The sequence below is a fragment of the Lineus longissimus genome, chromosome 5, assembly GCF_910592395.1.
Source record: "Lineus longissimus chromosome 5, tnLinLong1.2, whole genome shotgun sequence".
Taxonomy (NCBI): Eukaryota; Metazoa; Nemertea; class Pilidiophora; order Heteronemertea; family Lineidae; genus Lineus; species Lineus longissimus.
In genome coordinates, this window is record NC_088312.1 from 21,772,560 (window position 1) to 21,788,711 (window position 16,152).

Below are 16,152 nucleotides of genomic sequence, written 5' to 3' on the forward strand. Positions count from 1 at the left end.
TAGTAGATACCCAACAAGTTGCCTTGTATCAATTACCACCCGAGTAGTACTGAGAGTTGCCAGGAAGATGTTTGGATGATGATTGTGGTCATTTCTGAGTTGCAAGACCAGTTGCATTGTCAGGTGTCTAATGTAGTGCCTCAGGTTGTACCTGATACAAGACTTCGGGTGGATTTCACCATGAGACGACTGTCTCTCAGCATGTCGGCGGCGGCAGCGGCGCTCGATATGAACTGGTTGTAAGTCTGATCCATCTTATCGCGTCTAAGTCACGCCAGGGCAACCATGCACGATTTGCTTTGGTTGTTGGAAACTCGGTCAACATCCCTACCAAGCTTCCTAGGCCCGCTTCGGTGGTATCAAGGCGCTCATAAAAGCAATGGCATGAATAAAAGGTGTAAGAACATTATATTTTACACAAGGGATGACTATTTATTTCGATGATTATATAAATTCAACACACACAGTAGAAACTCGAATTCACCAACATTTCATAGGAATCACAAGTGGTTTCAATCATATTATTACAAATAATAACCAATGACTGTTTCACATTTGTGTTCGAACATGTACGTTGATTAGTACGGATGAAATTTCGGAATATGACATTAGATGCATCGACGATTTAAGCTTTTCCACGTTGAACGTACTATACTGCTAATACTATCACGCCACAAAGAGTAGTAGCCGGGTTTTTTTATAACTGGTATGACGTGTCTGAGCCCTCTGTGTTTTGTGTTGAAAGTGAAATATCGAAAATCATGCAAACATGCATCGATTGTTCAGTGCGGGGCAATTTACGCGCATTAATGAGATAGACGTTCACGTTGACGTTTCGGGGGAATTGTGAAAACTCCCTAATGATGTATACCCAACTTGTCGATCATCTCCGGTGTGGTATTTCGCGCGACTGACTACGTAATGTAAGTTGCTTCTCTTGGTTCTGCTTCGGGACACAATCGAAGAGAGCCGCTCTTACTGCTACGATAGAAGTGAAGTGATGGCTCAAAGACCTTTTCCCAAAAGTTATAACATGGGTCGATAAAATCGTTTTTCACTGTAGCGGAACCAAGTGGAAACTACTTGTAATGCGTAATCTGGCATATGAATCACCGCACTGGTCTCAACAGTCTCTGTGTTTCTGTCTCTGGGGGATTCTGGGTAAATTTGTGATGATAAATGCCGATGAAATAGATACAGACAACACGACCAGGAAGGCACATGACGTCACCTCGCCACTATCGCTCAACAGTTCATACCAATATTTACAAAATGATGGAGGAAGAATGATTATGTTGATGTTTTAATCCTCCCAGCTTTATTCGTCAACACCGCAGCTCTGTGTCGCTTTTATCAGGGTCATTGAGAGCAGCAGTCTACCGCCTGATGATATGAAGTATTATTCATGTACACGATACTTTTTCATGTTGTTTTCATACTCTTTTATGTGCTTGTACATGAATAGTACTCCTTCATGTACATAAATGATACTCTTCATGTGAATTGTACTCTTTCATGTATGCGTAAATGTACACGAATTATACTACTGGATGTTCACTGATGCCTGATAGAGGGGAACTTTACCAGCATACCAATATTATACATGTAACAAGAACAAATTATATAAAGGTCAATTTTTGGTGATGTTTCCAGGCCTCGTCGTGTCCCCTGTGCATTTGCGACATGCTGGCTATGAATACTAGTATGCAATGACATTTTCAAGAAGAATCTTTTTGACACTATATGATGCATATCTATTCTTGTATATAAAGAACTACCCACTTGATTGAGTGAAGCAATCGTTGTTTCGGCACAAGCTGTTAGTTACTAAATGAAGGATGACGCCTGCATCGAAGTGTTTAGGCCGGTTTAGTGCTCTTGTACAATAGCCCTATTTCATCTTTACCCATAGCAGACGCGCTTCAACAGGCTTATCGATGTCGACATTTCCAGCGTTAATGGTAGTATTGTCCTTTCACCACTCTAAATGCCTATTTACAGTATGTCAATTCGAAAAAAAGATTAATAAATGTCGTCACTTAGGAACTGGCCGAGAGAGCCCAAGTCTCAGTCTGCATATGCATTATCATTACAAAATCTGAATAACGCCTCAGAATGACACCAACGGTTAACGAGCGAGACAACATGATTGTCCTTCCCCCATATAGCACCATATACAATGTACATTTGAATGATTACATAACATCAGCCATGTACAAGCACAGACGTTGCATTGCACAATTCTATATACAGTTTTTTTTAGATTTCTTCGTCGATTATAGTATGCAAATGACTACATCTAAATACTATGTCATTGACACTGGACGTGTCTATACATGTATGTGAGGCCCTGGTAAAACCGGGCTTTGAATGATAATGAAAAGAATTTATTTCAACCACAGTCAGGTCATTAAGCTGATTAGCGATTCTTTGACACACTAACACGAACCCGAATCAAGGCAAATCACCCTACAAGCGAATGTTTCAGTTCTCAAAGACCACCAGAGTGTTTAAAGTCGACTCAATTCGAAAATTGGTACGTCCATATTTCGTAAAGGTTCCGAAACCTGACTACTGTCGATAAGGTTCGTGCACGTGGCAACACGAGAGCTCAATATTGTGATATAATGATCAACGTATTGTTTTGTCGAACACACGTTCGTCGTTTTGAGGAAGTAATGTTGGTGCTGTTGACGATGTATGAAAATGATGCCTTTTGCCTTTAAGGCTCCCCGTCCACATATGATACGCACTATACCCGCTAGCATGCTATTTGCATTCATGGACTTAACTGAACTGATTAAGTCAATTAGATCGACAGTAAGTTGAAGATTATCATGAATCAAACATTTAAGTTATTACTAATAGATCAAAGCTGCGAGTTGAGATTATACCGGCAAGGGCTTTTTTTTATTTTGAGCAAATCTCGAAATACCTTACACTGTCTCTGTGTAGAGCTAATCTAAATCCCAATATACGTTTCATACTTTATCAAAATGGTAGCAAAATCTTTGAAGATTTGAAACACTTTCTTTTAATTTAAATAAACCATAGTTTAGTGTAGAGTGCCTTTTTTCATATCAATTATGGCTACAACAATGCTGTGAAGCTGTGTGTGGCATGTATTTTAGACTGCAAGCAAGCGAAGTAAGGAGATAGTCCACGTTTCGGGGTGATTGGTCTGAGCGACCAGTATCGCCATCTGCAAATGACGTACTGTATGTCGTCGAGCCTCTATATTGATAACTGACCCAAGTTGACTCATGGATTTAAAATTTCAAGACCCGCAAGACTGACAAATTTACAACTGCTGATATATTCGCAGACAACACAAAGCGATAATTTCAATAGTTCCAACTTAAACGTACAAACTGTGTCTAACGATATTTATTGTTTATTTTACATGGGAGATTAGCAACTTCGTGTGTTTGTTGCTGCTGACTAGGGCAGCAGGAACAAGTACTGAAACTGGCTGAATTCCAATGCGCATTTTTAGACAAATTCTGATGTTTCCCGAGCTGAAATGGCTTTTACAACTACTTAATACATTTTTTGATAGCAAACATAAGACACATATTGTAGTGAAAACGTATGAATACCTGAATCATGGAATATCTCTTTACTTAAAAGATACTGAAATCTTCAGACTTATATACCGGGGTCAACTGTGGTATTGAAAGAACCAAAGCAAAAAGCGCCGCGCCTTTAAACGAACACACTCAACTGTGCACTGCTGAGAAGCGTACAAAGCTTGCGTATGATGTGGAACAGAAGCATGTCATTCAGCGAGTAAAGCAAATCTGTCGCAACCAGCGATTTTTTTATCGCCGAAATAAAATGGCCCCGTTTATAGTAAGCGGGGTACGATTGCCCACTGTGAACCAATTGCACTTAGAAGGTGCTGTGAAAATGTGTGATTGATCATGAAATGTCTTGAGAAATGTTTCTCTACCACTTAATTGAAGAGTTTTTGAAACCGCGTCAGTAGAAAAGGCGAAACCTTTAGAAAATGTGAGCTACATTTAGTAACAAAAGGAAAGTGCAGAAATAAAACCAGGGAAAGATATCAAAATATCTATAGAAAAACCTCAGGCAGTGATGATATCCGAATTTGCGCGTATAAATTTTAGAAATCGAGCATATAGTTAAACTTCTTCCGATGAATACTAGTTTCCATTATCAAATTTCTATTGCTAAAATACTTTTATTTACATTGATTTGTATATTTACAGCCCTTTAATGAGTAGTTTTCCAGTTGTCTGCAGTGTAGAGGGAGTCCAACTCGTTCATTTACTGCATCGGTGCAAACATTGGTACCTTATCTGTGATAAGCATTTCTTAGCAGATCGGTTACCAATCTTAGCAGACATTTGGTTCCCAGCTGTTTATGACAACAATTTGTAACTGTGTAGTCAAGCCTCGATGTTTATGAACAATGGCTTTTGTAAAGAAACCGACTTTTTCTCGAACCACATTTCGTCAGGTGTTTATCAATCTGATGCACAGTTTATTCACTAGCATGTAGATGATGAATTAAGACGTGTAAGGTACTGAAAAGAGAGATTGAGTCTCACTTCAATATATTGGGATCAAAGATTCTGTTGGTTCTATACTGTCCTTGAACGTCAACGAGAATGTCCTTATGGACGAGTGAGCACACTAAATCAAACCTATGCAATAACTAGTGCGGAAGCCCAACTCGAACCGAAACACTGGGCAAGCAACGCATCGACAACCGTGTCGTGAAGACATTGTTGCTTTTTTCCCAAAATGATGCAAGAATCACGTCCTGAAAACATTCATCATGTGACCTCCTCAACCTGAAAACAGCGCCCTCTACACCATGCGTCTGTCAGTCACAGCACCTCAGGCACCATAGGCGTCCGCCAGTCACCAGTTAACCCCTGTTTATCATCATGCGTACAAACTCCGCATCTGCAGTGGGGTATCGCCAGGCATCAGGCCTCCAAACTGGGTATGGTAGTTGGTCAAGCCATTGTTAATACCGTGCTCGAAGAGCTCGTCGGCCTCTCGCCTTGATTTGGGGGGTTTAATCGCGGGCTTCTTCGATGAGCCGCCGCATCGGACGGCAAACCGGATCTCCTCCGCCATCTCGGAACATAGGGATTGCTGGAAAATAGTCAAAATATAATGGTAAGGTGTGATAACAGAAATTAAAAAGGTCTAGCTCGAGGCTCAAATACTGAAAACTAAATAGTGTTATCAGGCAAAATTATTGACGGGTGTGATAAGATCTGAGCCTTCTCAATCTGGCGGGAAAAACTTACAACAGAATGGAAAAGACTTAACAGATATAAAAAGTGACAAAATGTAGAATAGAAAAATGTAAAATGGATCCCATTTGGTTACTCAGTTGGACTAACGAATAGATTACTAAACACTGATTGAGATGTTTCAGTCAGAAAACGTACCGCACAAAACGAAATGGTCTGGATAGGACTATTATAGAAGTAACCGAGAGTGGTCCACATGGCATTTGCATAGGGGGACAGAGCAAAAGAAAAAACAGTTTCAAAGTACATGTACATTCTAAGACCATGAACAGTTTTCCTGCTTGCGGAACAGAGACCAGCAAAGAATTTACAGGACGCTGTGCTAAGTTACTAGAAGAAAATAGAAAGGAAGAACAGATTTTGCATTTGACATGGGACAAAGAAGGCAACATTAGATTTTCTTTTCCTCAAAGGCAAAATCTCGTTTAAAAAGAAATTGCGTGTTGCCTCTAATAACTGTGCGCTTTGTGAAGTTGTGCTAATCGTGAATTTGTCCCCAACTTTCAATTCAGTGTAACGTCTTGAAGATGCCACAAAACGCCACATTCACAGTGCTATCACAATGCTGCCTATTTAGTGAGATTGGATTAAAAGGTCAAGTTCTATAAATAAGTGTTGCATCCTACGAAACAGAAAAAAACTATAATGTTTGCAGCAAATACTATTACATGGACATAGTAGTACTGTGTCTGTTTCCTAAGTGGCTCCGTTGTATTTAAGGCGGGCACGTACTGGTCCTCCAAGCTGAGAAAGGAGTGCGATCCGTTTGTATTGAAGATACTATTCTAAGAATCGTCCTTCTTTATACACCAAAAGAATTCAGGAAAAAGATTGCAAACATTGACAGGACATAGGGCGGAGTTTATAAATTGTACCTCCGTGCATAGGGCGGAGTTTATAAATTGTGCCTCCGTGCAAGAGTCGTAGTGATTGTTTGATAAGTGTGCTGCATTATTTTGGAAACACCATACTTGTTTGTCAAATACACGTGACTTGTGTGCATTAATTTCCTAGTGTAGATACTCAATCAAAAAGGAAAGATCTCACATGAGAATGAAAAAGGTATCATTGGATGTTTTACCACCTTTCCAGATCAACATCAAAAGCTCAACAACATGAGAACAACCACGACAACACCTGAGTAACCTATTGGAGGAGATCCGTACATGTATTACCTTATCCTCATCGGCATTCTTCCGAGCTTTCCAAATAAACTCAAAGATAGCCACAAGGACGGAGCAGGCCATACCAACCAGGAGCACCACGAACACACCGCCAACGTTTCCCACGCCGAGCGAGTTGGCTTCTTTACTATCCTTAGAGTCGCAGCCGCTGGAACCCTTCTCCCTCCACCACTTGTCGTAGAGTCTATGCATCTCCTGGTCTTCCTGAAGTTTTAGGATGGCGTTGGACAACCGGTCTCGAAAAATAGAACCTGTAGGAAATACGATATTTGCTTTAAATGCCAACGTCTTTCGTTAGATATCTCAAATTTGTCATTGAGTTTGAAAATTGCAAATTGTGCGAGTACGGATGTGTAGCGAGATAAACAAATACAAGTACTATAAATACCAAATGTTAGCAATTTCGTACGGATTTTTACTGCACTACGACACTGTGTATAACTGCATTTCTATTTTCCTTGACCAACAGTAGGCCTAGTCACGTTAAGAGCCGGTTTATCGCCGCGATCTGTAGTTTGAAGCTTAATTGCGACAGCCTTTGGACTTGTACAAATGGATCAGCAATATCATTCAGTTCAAAAAAAGATGTTATCAAACATTGCCAAACTGTGCTGCTATCTGCCCGGAGTGAACCAAGTGTTGGAGACGAAGTCGAAAAAGATAAATCAATCATAACTTCACGTACCTCTTTTTGTGCCAATACCATAACCTTTTGAATCTATCAAACCTCCAACCTGCATCAGGTCACAGTACCTCTGAACGAAATATTCATTCATCGTCGATTCGAGCAGATATGCGTAATTTCCCTCTCTCACTCGTTTTATGCCTTCTTTGGTTGAATTGACGAACACTGTGTCCCTGTGTTTCTTCATGAAGTTCCACATTCGCGCATACGTTGCAATATGGGAGGTCTATAAAGAAAGTGAAAAGTCCGACAATCAGCTAGAATACGCTATGCCATCGTGAGATCATTATGTTTTTGAATATAGAATGCAGGTTTCGAACCCTTACGAATAGCTACGAACCGCGTGGTACGAAGTGTATGTAAATGGAGAATATCTGCTGCTGTTTTAAAGAGTTTCCCGATGTATCGTGTTACATGAACATGAGTTTGAAGTGTGAAGTGACTCTATCTTCTATCAACGAATGACCCGAGCGTCGAAACCGTTCTCGACTCCGACTCTCTAGGTCAACATTCGCCACTTTCCTAAACCAGCAATTTGGGGATATTGCCCAATCAGTAGAGAGCTATCATGCTTGATCGGCACATGCAGCACTGCCATGGTTACATACCGGGTTTTCGATTGGTCAAAACCTGTCACCTGACAGGAAATCTTTCATGATTTCTGCTTGAGGAAGTGGCGAATGCGTTGGAAGACTGGTTAACTAAGCCGAGTTGCGGTGATTACGACCGAGCCGCTGGCTATTACTGACCTGAAAGAACGTCAGCGTTGAGCCACTTTTTACTGTTCCATAATGGATGTCGGTCTGTTTAGAGAGATCCTTGGCGCTGGTGATAGGGGAGACCATTCTCTCGACTGTCAGGAAGGCGGCCAGGTTAGCCGTGTAGGATGATATCATGATGAGCGTGAAGAACCACCAGATACAACTGATTATCCGCGTTGACATGGCCCTGGGGGCTATCTCGCAACCTGCAATGTGGAGTAATGGGATTAGGCGCATTTCTGTAACAGTAGAGACAAACGACTAAAGTCACCTTTCTTCCTATCAGAGATATCAAGAATCTCGGTCATATCATAAGTGCAGTACGAAAAGCTTCGTAGAATATTTTAGAAATACCAGTTCGATCATTGTTTTTTCGTGGCAGGCATCGCTGTCGCTGTCGTTCTTGCTGACATATATAACCAGGCCCTTCAACAGTGTTCCCCTTCCTGTATTAGATTGACACAGCTCAATGACGGAGGCGCCACCGTTAAAGAATAGGATCCTGTTAATTGCCACAGTGGCCTCTGAACTGCCCTAACTGGTTTCATATTGGTCTATTATACATTCTACAGTACTTTTTGTACATGCGCCTTCAACTGGCTAAATAGCGTCCACATGTTGATGATAATGATAATAGATCATGCATTTGTTTACCTTGTTGCATGAGAGATCCTATCGTAAACCATAAACTGTTAACCAAACTGAACTGATTCTCCAACTCATCCGTCTCCGGGTTGCAGGGATGCGGGTTCACCCACTCATAAGGACTGAACCGGGCAAGGACAAACAAGGTCACGCTCACCACAGCGTAGGCGGCGATCACGTAGAGCCAGACTTCGAAAGAGAGAGGCGACAGAAATGAAAATAAGTTAGACTCCTTCCCCTCTGGCCGCTTGAAGATTATGCTGATGCCAAGGTTCATGTAGGGCTTGGTGAAGTCGATAACTTGCTCTCGAATGTAGGTGATTGTGAGAGAGGCAACGGCAAGGTCTGCTTTCTGAAATGTGAGGTAAATCTAAAATTAGAACAAAAATGTTAAGGGGAGGGCGTTGTCTTTCATGAATCCTCTTAGCATGGAATTGAACCCATTGCCTTATTTGTACCCGTGTGGAATTTATTTATTATTTACATTAGCTGCTTACATTTTTGTGACATGAAGGCTTTAAGGTTCTGTCATGTGCCTGAATTAGCAGTGAGTGGTTTCGCATTATGAATAATGACTCAATTTTCAAAAAACGACTCCATTTTGCCGAACTTTTCATCTGGACATGGTCGTGAAAGCGACACTCGAGAGCTGCGAAAATTGAATTACAAATCACAGACTGCTGTTGTTACGGCAAATAAAATAGTGATCTCCAGTCACCTCTGACTTTCGGCGACAAAACGTGACAAAACCTTTTGATTGGAACACATGTGACTGGAGGTTCTTATTATGAAACCATTTAATATCTCGCATCGCTTCTCTGTCATTAGTTACAAATAATAGAGACTTTTTCTCCTTAAGTGACGAGCAACATGTCAAATCCAAGAGCGGCGAAAAGTAGCAACTAATGGTGTACCAAGTTATTAGATCTTCAAAATACATATACTCTTACATTTTGTGACGCAGTGTTTAGGTCATTTGTCTCCTTTCCACGATCAGCAGACGACAGTCGGACGTGTACAGAAGGGTTGACTTAGATGTAGATTAGTGAATTATTAGTTCATCTTTAGATTTGGCCAGTGGACAGCGGGGCTACGTTTCCCAGATGTGACCATGCATGGTTTGACCAAGCATCTACTGTTTAATGCTTATTGGTTCATCGTACAAACCCCACCGAGAAAACTGCTTTCTTATAGATCATGGGCATACAATGATGTTACGAGTCATTCCAAAATTTCCAACACGATCGGTAGCAGAATAAAAATCATGGGGTTTTATGTTTCCCAAATCAACGCGAAAAGCATGGGCCGTCTATCTCTAACTAATAACATGCGACTTACATCATTCATGAGCTCTCCTACCATACCATTCCAAGGCGATGTCATTGGTTGGTCAGTGTCTTCTGGTGAACCGTACGACCCATCCTCTACAAGATGGATATCGTATCTGAAGTTCGGGATGATAGATGCTATGCGCTCTAACAAGTCTATGCAGTAACCATTAAATCTTGCATTGCCTGTTAAAGTTCCATCTTTGGGTTGTTCCGCCATCATAACAAACGGTTCATCCTAAAATGGCAATATACATTTTATATCAATCTAAACACAGGATATCTGTGAATATATCATGTACATAAGCTAAAGTTATCGGACATTAACCTTGATGTGTGGCTAAAAATCAGGGCGCAAACGATTTTGATGTTGGTATAGTTTAACCTCATTTAAATTTTGCATTTACTCACCAGAATTGTGGTGACTCGAAGTGTGTTGTTCGCCAGTGCAATCGTCGCTTTGGTGTCCATGTCAGTGTAAAAGTGCGTGATGTTGAGACCGGTACGCAGGCTCCAGTCACCCATCTGAAAAAAAGAGGCCAGGAATATGATCTAAAGAACTGTGCTGCGCGGCATAGAAGTGAAATGCGTACGATGTCGTTGATACCTGCGAAGTCTAAATAAGGTGTCCAAACAACCTCGCATCGATGTCGACGAAACCTCCCATCCCAAGTTCATCTCAGTTCGACCAAGAGGCAAGTAATCTTACTAATTTGATTGATGGTTTCTCCGTTAACCTTGCCCCGACTCTTCTAGAGCCTTAGAAACCTGAGAAATAATTTAGAATCGACATTAAGCGAGTTCAGAAGGTGTAATCACGGTAATGGTTGACCATGTTTACGACTTGTAGCTGACTGTGCAACCTGGGAAAATGTGAGGACAGATAGCAAAAAGAGATCCCTTAAGGTCAGGTTGGGAACTAAGTAAGTCATTAGGTGCAACGCTGGTTGGTGGGCTGACTACAAAGTGCAAAGAACGGGTGAATAACATGTGAAAACTATCTGATTCGCCGCTAGTTTATGTCAGATTCTTTTGATGAGACGAAAATAAGCCAATGATCATACGAATGAAAGAACTAGTCCCTCTGCACATCAACGTGTAAGGTTACCACAGAAGCCCCTTTGAATACCCTGGACTAATCAAACGACTGTTATCTTTATGCTTTCGGTTCGACAAACCTGGGAGACCGGTAACCTTTTTATGACGTTGAGCAACTACATGTACACTAACATTACTAATGAACATTATTCGTTTGAGTGGAAGGGGTGCTTTGAAAATATCATATCATATTATATCATAATCATATACATGTAATTTTAATCTTACTACAAAACATTCGCTTATTTTAATGATAGCGGTGTTTCATGATTAAATTTATACAAATTTAGGTCCGTCTACTCGGTCCCATAATCCATTGTACCCAAGCCATGCCAAACCTCGATCAAATAAATGTAAACAGAGAACTGGTCCACGCCCAATCTAGATCATTTACCGAATTTTCCCAAAGATAAGTAACTACCATCTCTAAGGAATAGGGGACTTGATGAGCTAAAGTAAACAGTTTCTTCTGCCGTCTATGTCACTGCCTATTTGCTTTCCGATGGAAAAGTACCATAACTTGATTATCAGGTTTTTGTATTATGAGAAGGAGATGTGGCCATATACCTTCCCATGGGCGTCGTAGATAATGACTATAGCGTCCCAATAGAAATTGCAGTTATTGGTCAAGCGAGTTTTGCACACTATAGGAGGATTATTTGAAACGTATTGTGCGAGTCGTCATATTGAGGTCCGACAGTTACTTGAGTCACTCAGAGACGCCAAATATTTAAATTCTTTGTGTGGTTCGTAGAGAAATGATACCGCAAATGCCCCAGTGGGTGATGCAATAATGACTTACCACTTCTCATGAAATCGCCTTTAAAGATCTTTTCCTACCACAGGTATTTTTCCCACAAAGTATATACATGTACATGCACTTCATTGTAAGAGCTTTTCTTGATAATGGGAATTTTCAACCATTATCTTGCTTTGAAATGTTTCAGATATCCCAACGTAAGGATGATATTAAGTTGGCACCACAACCACTTTTCGTTTCAGCCAAGAAATTGAAACCAGACCTACTATACCTATTTTGTTTGACACATTAAGAAAGATATCACCACAAACCATTGAACTTGATAGTATATATTCTTTCTATGGTACAAATAGAAAAGTAAGCAGGCACTCCGTGGTATAAGGTTCAAAAGCAGCATCTGCAACTAGCCTGAAACTCACCGAAACCAGACTTCCGTTTGTGTGCACTTCCGTGAGCTGAAGATCAAAGTCACTTCGGAGACCTCGGCTGTCAAACTGCACCTTCCCTGACATACCGTCAATCTGAGTCTGGAAGAAGAAGAGTCATAACGTGACGATGGTTCAAAAAACTTTTTTTCACATAGGGTTAAAGAATTTACTCGAAGAAGCGCTAGTAACTGCCGGTGTAACGTATTTGGTTGTTACCCAGAATATGATCAAACACCGGCGTGATAGTTAGTTCATTGCGCTGTAGAAATACTTAATTGTTCAATTACGGTCGTTTCCAGGGAGACTCAATTTATGTTACACCGCCATGTTGATAAATACCCATCGAATTATCTCGGTTAGAATAGGCTGAAACAAACATATTCTTTCTGGTTCCTACCATTTTGACGTAATTGATTAGGCTACTCCCATGATCCCACGATTCCGACTTCCGGCAAGAGAGTTGTTGTGGTACAATATTCTGCGCCGTCGATCCGATATCATGAAGCGCGCGAGCAAAAAGATAAACCGCGTCATAGATTAGAGCAACCTCGGTCTGAAAAAATAAGATTTCACTTTATGGATATGATATGACATGTCGCAATGAGGGACTTGTATGTCACGTTCTTTCCAATCATCTAATGGGTTCTTCACTTTGTCATGTTGATAACATGTTTGGTTCGCCTCAAACAGACTTACGGCTATCGTATAAAGTACTGTATCTTCAGTACATATTGTTGAAAATGTGTGTCATGTAAACGTATGAGATGGAGCGGGTATAGCTCTGTCGTGTTTGTTATTATACTCAGCCACTGAGCTACTGCTAAAGCTCAAGGCGAACGTCTGATAACTCGATGACATTTGATACGGAAATTCCTCCCATAATTCCGGTCATGTAAAGAATAAGCCATAATCCGCGCTGAATGGTTTGACTGGAACAGTGGATTGTTGATGAACCTTGATGACTTAAGGGGCAACTTGGGCATGAGTTATGAGACGTTGGGTTTTCAGTAAAAATTGCTTCCCGCAGGACCGTGAGTTCCCCAAAAGGACCTCCTTTAAACTGCAGTGAACAGTTCTAAAGTCTGTCTTCCTGAAATTTTGCAAGGCCTGTCCAAAACTGCCTCGTGCAATTGCAAAAATCGTTATTAGACTTCAGCATTAGTGTGAAAATGGTGGCGAAAGGTGGCGAGTAAGCACATTATCATACTACACAGCTTAACCCACGCCCAAGTTTTCCTTTAAATAGGTGTAAGCCTGGGGAGTTTGTAAGAATGCTTAATCTTGGCGCATATATAAAATAACAGTTCTTCAAATGGTGCTTAGAGCATCAACACCTACTGGTACTTGAATTCGAGTAAAACATTTTTGTAATTTTTTTTTGATTCAGAAGGTCATTTGTTCGCGAATCCAAACTGCATAATTTTCCTCGGGGTTCGCTGTTAATCTACATTTATTTAATATCAAAACGTTAACATCTTCGTAGCTAAAGAAAAGGTTGAGAAGAGAAAAAAGGGTAAAGCAATACCAGGAGCAAACATTGAAATCAATTTCTATGCAAAAGAGTTCTCTAAATTTTTTATGAAAACTTTGAATCTATGGTTTCCAAAATTCAATCAATTCCTCCAGCTTCCCTCAGGGTTTGCAGTTTAAATATCATCACGTCTGCGTTCAGATCGCATATGATATTCAAGGTCAGCGATTTTCTCTTTTTATCGTAAAGACATCGTGCAAAAGACATATTGCTTTTAATTTAGCGTGTCTTTCATATCATAATTGATATTGTATGTACTATCGTAGCGTTCAGAGCTAAACAAAGCTACCCTAACTTGCCTTGACAATTATTACTTATCAAATGAGCGAATCTCATGACGATATTGAAATTGCTTAAACATGTTAAAATACATTAAATCAGCTTTAACAAATTAAATTAACCTGTGTTAAAAACGATTTCGCTGTTATGGGGATAACATACATGCAGCGGTAAATGTTCCAACACCTTTTCTGTGGGCGGTTGTTTCCGCATAAATAGAGGTTGTCTCAAATAGACATTTGGGGAACTTCCATTTTTGCGGAAAAGCGACACCAAACGTCTATTTGAGTTATCTGAGTTAGCTGAAAACACGACAATATATGTTTATTTGAGATACGAGCGCCACCAAACGTATATTTGAGTGTATGTCTATTTGAGATACGACACAATATGTCTATTTCAGGTACGTCTCCGTTAAAACGAGCGCCACCAAACGTCTATTCGAGTCAGAACACAACATAAAATGTCTATTTGAGACAACCTCTATTTATGCGGGAATAACCGCCCATACTTTTCACTTGATAGTGGTTGTGGCAGTAATAATAGTTGTAGAGTAGTAAATTATTGTATATCTACTCCTTGCTGCTGGATAATTTGAATATTGAACTTTCCCGTTCGAATCCACCTAGTGCTACATACCCGAATAGTATTCTTTCCCCAAAGTGGCGTCGACTTGGGAGCTCTTGTTTCTTGCATAAGCCAGTGACTGATCACGTCAACGACTATTGGGTTGCGAGGGTCGACAATGCGGTAAGAGGTGATGTTGGCGGGGGTGTAGGCGAAAAGGTCCATGTCCACCAAACCCAGGTCCTGAAAAAATTGAAAGATACATTTGATGACTACCTAATAAATACCAACACCTTGACAGGGTAATTTACTACTAACGTAACTGTAAACCTCCTCTCTCGGCTTCATCAAAAAAAATGTATAACTCTCTGAAGTGACTGTTGTTTTGATTACTGGCGCAAAGGTGATTCAAACTTCTCATCCGAAAATGGTTGAAGTTGCTTCTTTTCTATCGCTATCTTTACTTACTAGACTAGTTATAAGGTAGTGGTGATCTCCTGTCATCGCATTTACGGAGAGTGCCTGAAAATGGTAATACGTGAGAAATTGGTTTATCCTCAAAAAATTAAACCATTGTATTCACATTGTAACTGACCTCAAGTGATGATCAAAAACGAAATATTTTTATTTCGCAAAAAGCATCTGGTGCTTTAGGTCAATGAAGGTTGAAAACCTTTAAAAGACTTTCATTACAGTATTCGTCAAGATCGTATTTACTCTGACCAGATTGTAAATAATGAGGTTCGGTCAACTGTTGAAAGATACCTTAATTCAACACTGATCAGCTGCAGCTTATTTAACGTGCTGCTGACGACCATCCATGGGGAATAAGAGGTATGCATTCCGAGTAGTAAATGATAACATCATCTCCCCTTGCTTGTGGTTAATCTAATTATCTGAAGCAAATGTTAGCCAATAGGCAGATTCGACAAGGTACTGCGTACGATGGTCTATGGTTTCATCAAGTCGTGTGCGAAAGGTCAACGTTTCACAGCAGATTTGTACGTCGCAGTTACTGGATCCACTCCCTAATAACATCCCAAGCCCGACAATACCCGATCTGTACCACGATGGTTTTCTTTGTATCTTCAATAGTTCATTGACCTAGTCTTCTGTCGGTTATTCTCAACGGATTCCAAAGATAAACCTTTTGCATTTATTTTCAAGCCTCCCTCGAGACATACAGTTCCACAGGGACCGCGGGTACGGTAACACAACACTCATGTCAACAACAGAACCATTTATGGAATAGGAACTAGACTGACTGATTGTAAGATTCGCTTCAAAATCGATTCTGAAGGAATCTGTTAACTCGACTGTCACCAGATGAAACAAGATATTACTAATAAAGTGGTAAAGGCAGTTCCTAAGACCATTACGATTTTTTGCCCTTTGCCGCCCAGTAAAAAGCATTCAGGCCGAGCAAAATAAACAGTCTATTGTCTTTAAACAAAGCCCGTTCGCACCTTGGCCTAAATCTCCATTGTTCTATATACTGTCTTATCAAGGTAAGTAAGGTGTAAGCTGTAAGCTGTATGGTCAATGAAAATATTCATTTATTGCCCCTCTTATCATCTTTCTGCATGAATAGA

The 16,152-nt window shown here is 40.4% G+C and overlaps 1 protein-coding gene across 2 annotated transcripts in view; it reads right to left on the reverse strand.

Moving 5' to 3' along the window:
* Nucleotides 1-412: 412 nt before the first annotated feature.
* LOC135488036 (glutamate receptor ionotropic, kainate 2-like) overlaps nt 413-16,152 on the reverse strand; it is a 69,824-nt gene continuing 54,084 nt past the window's right edge. For both annotated transcript variants that reach the window (XM_064772404.1, XM_064772405.1), the window contains exons 6-16: nt 15,029-15,082; nt 14,633-14,803; nt 12,581-12,736; nt 12,175-12,282; nt 10,309-10,422; nt 9,908-10,135; nt 8,579-8,921; nt 7,913-8,130; nt 7,164-7,389; nt 6,470-6,729; nt 413-5,130 (exon numbers count right to left, since the gene is read on the reverse strand). In XM_064772404.1, coding sequence (XP_064628474.1) covers nt 4,915-5,130; nt 6,470-6,729; nt 7,164-7,389; nt 7,913-8,130; nt 8,579-8,921; nt 9,908-10,135; nt 10,309-10,422; nt 12,175-12,282; nt 12,581-12,736; nt 14,633-14,803; nt 15,029-15,082 — 2,094 coding nt within the window. In that variant the 3' untranslated portion in view covers nt 413-4,914. The remainder of the gene's footprint in view (nt 5,131-6,469; nt 6,730-7,163; nt 7,390-7,912; nt 8,131-8,578; nt 8,922-9,907; nt 10,136-10,308; nt 10,423-12,174; nt 12,283-12,580; nt 12,737-14,632; nt 14,804-15,028; nt 15,083-16,152) is intronic.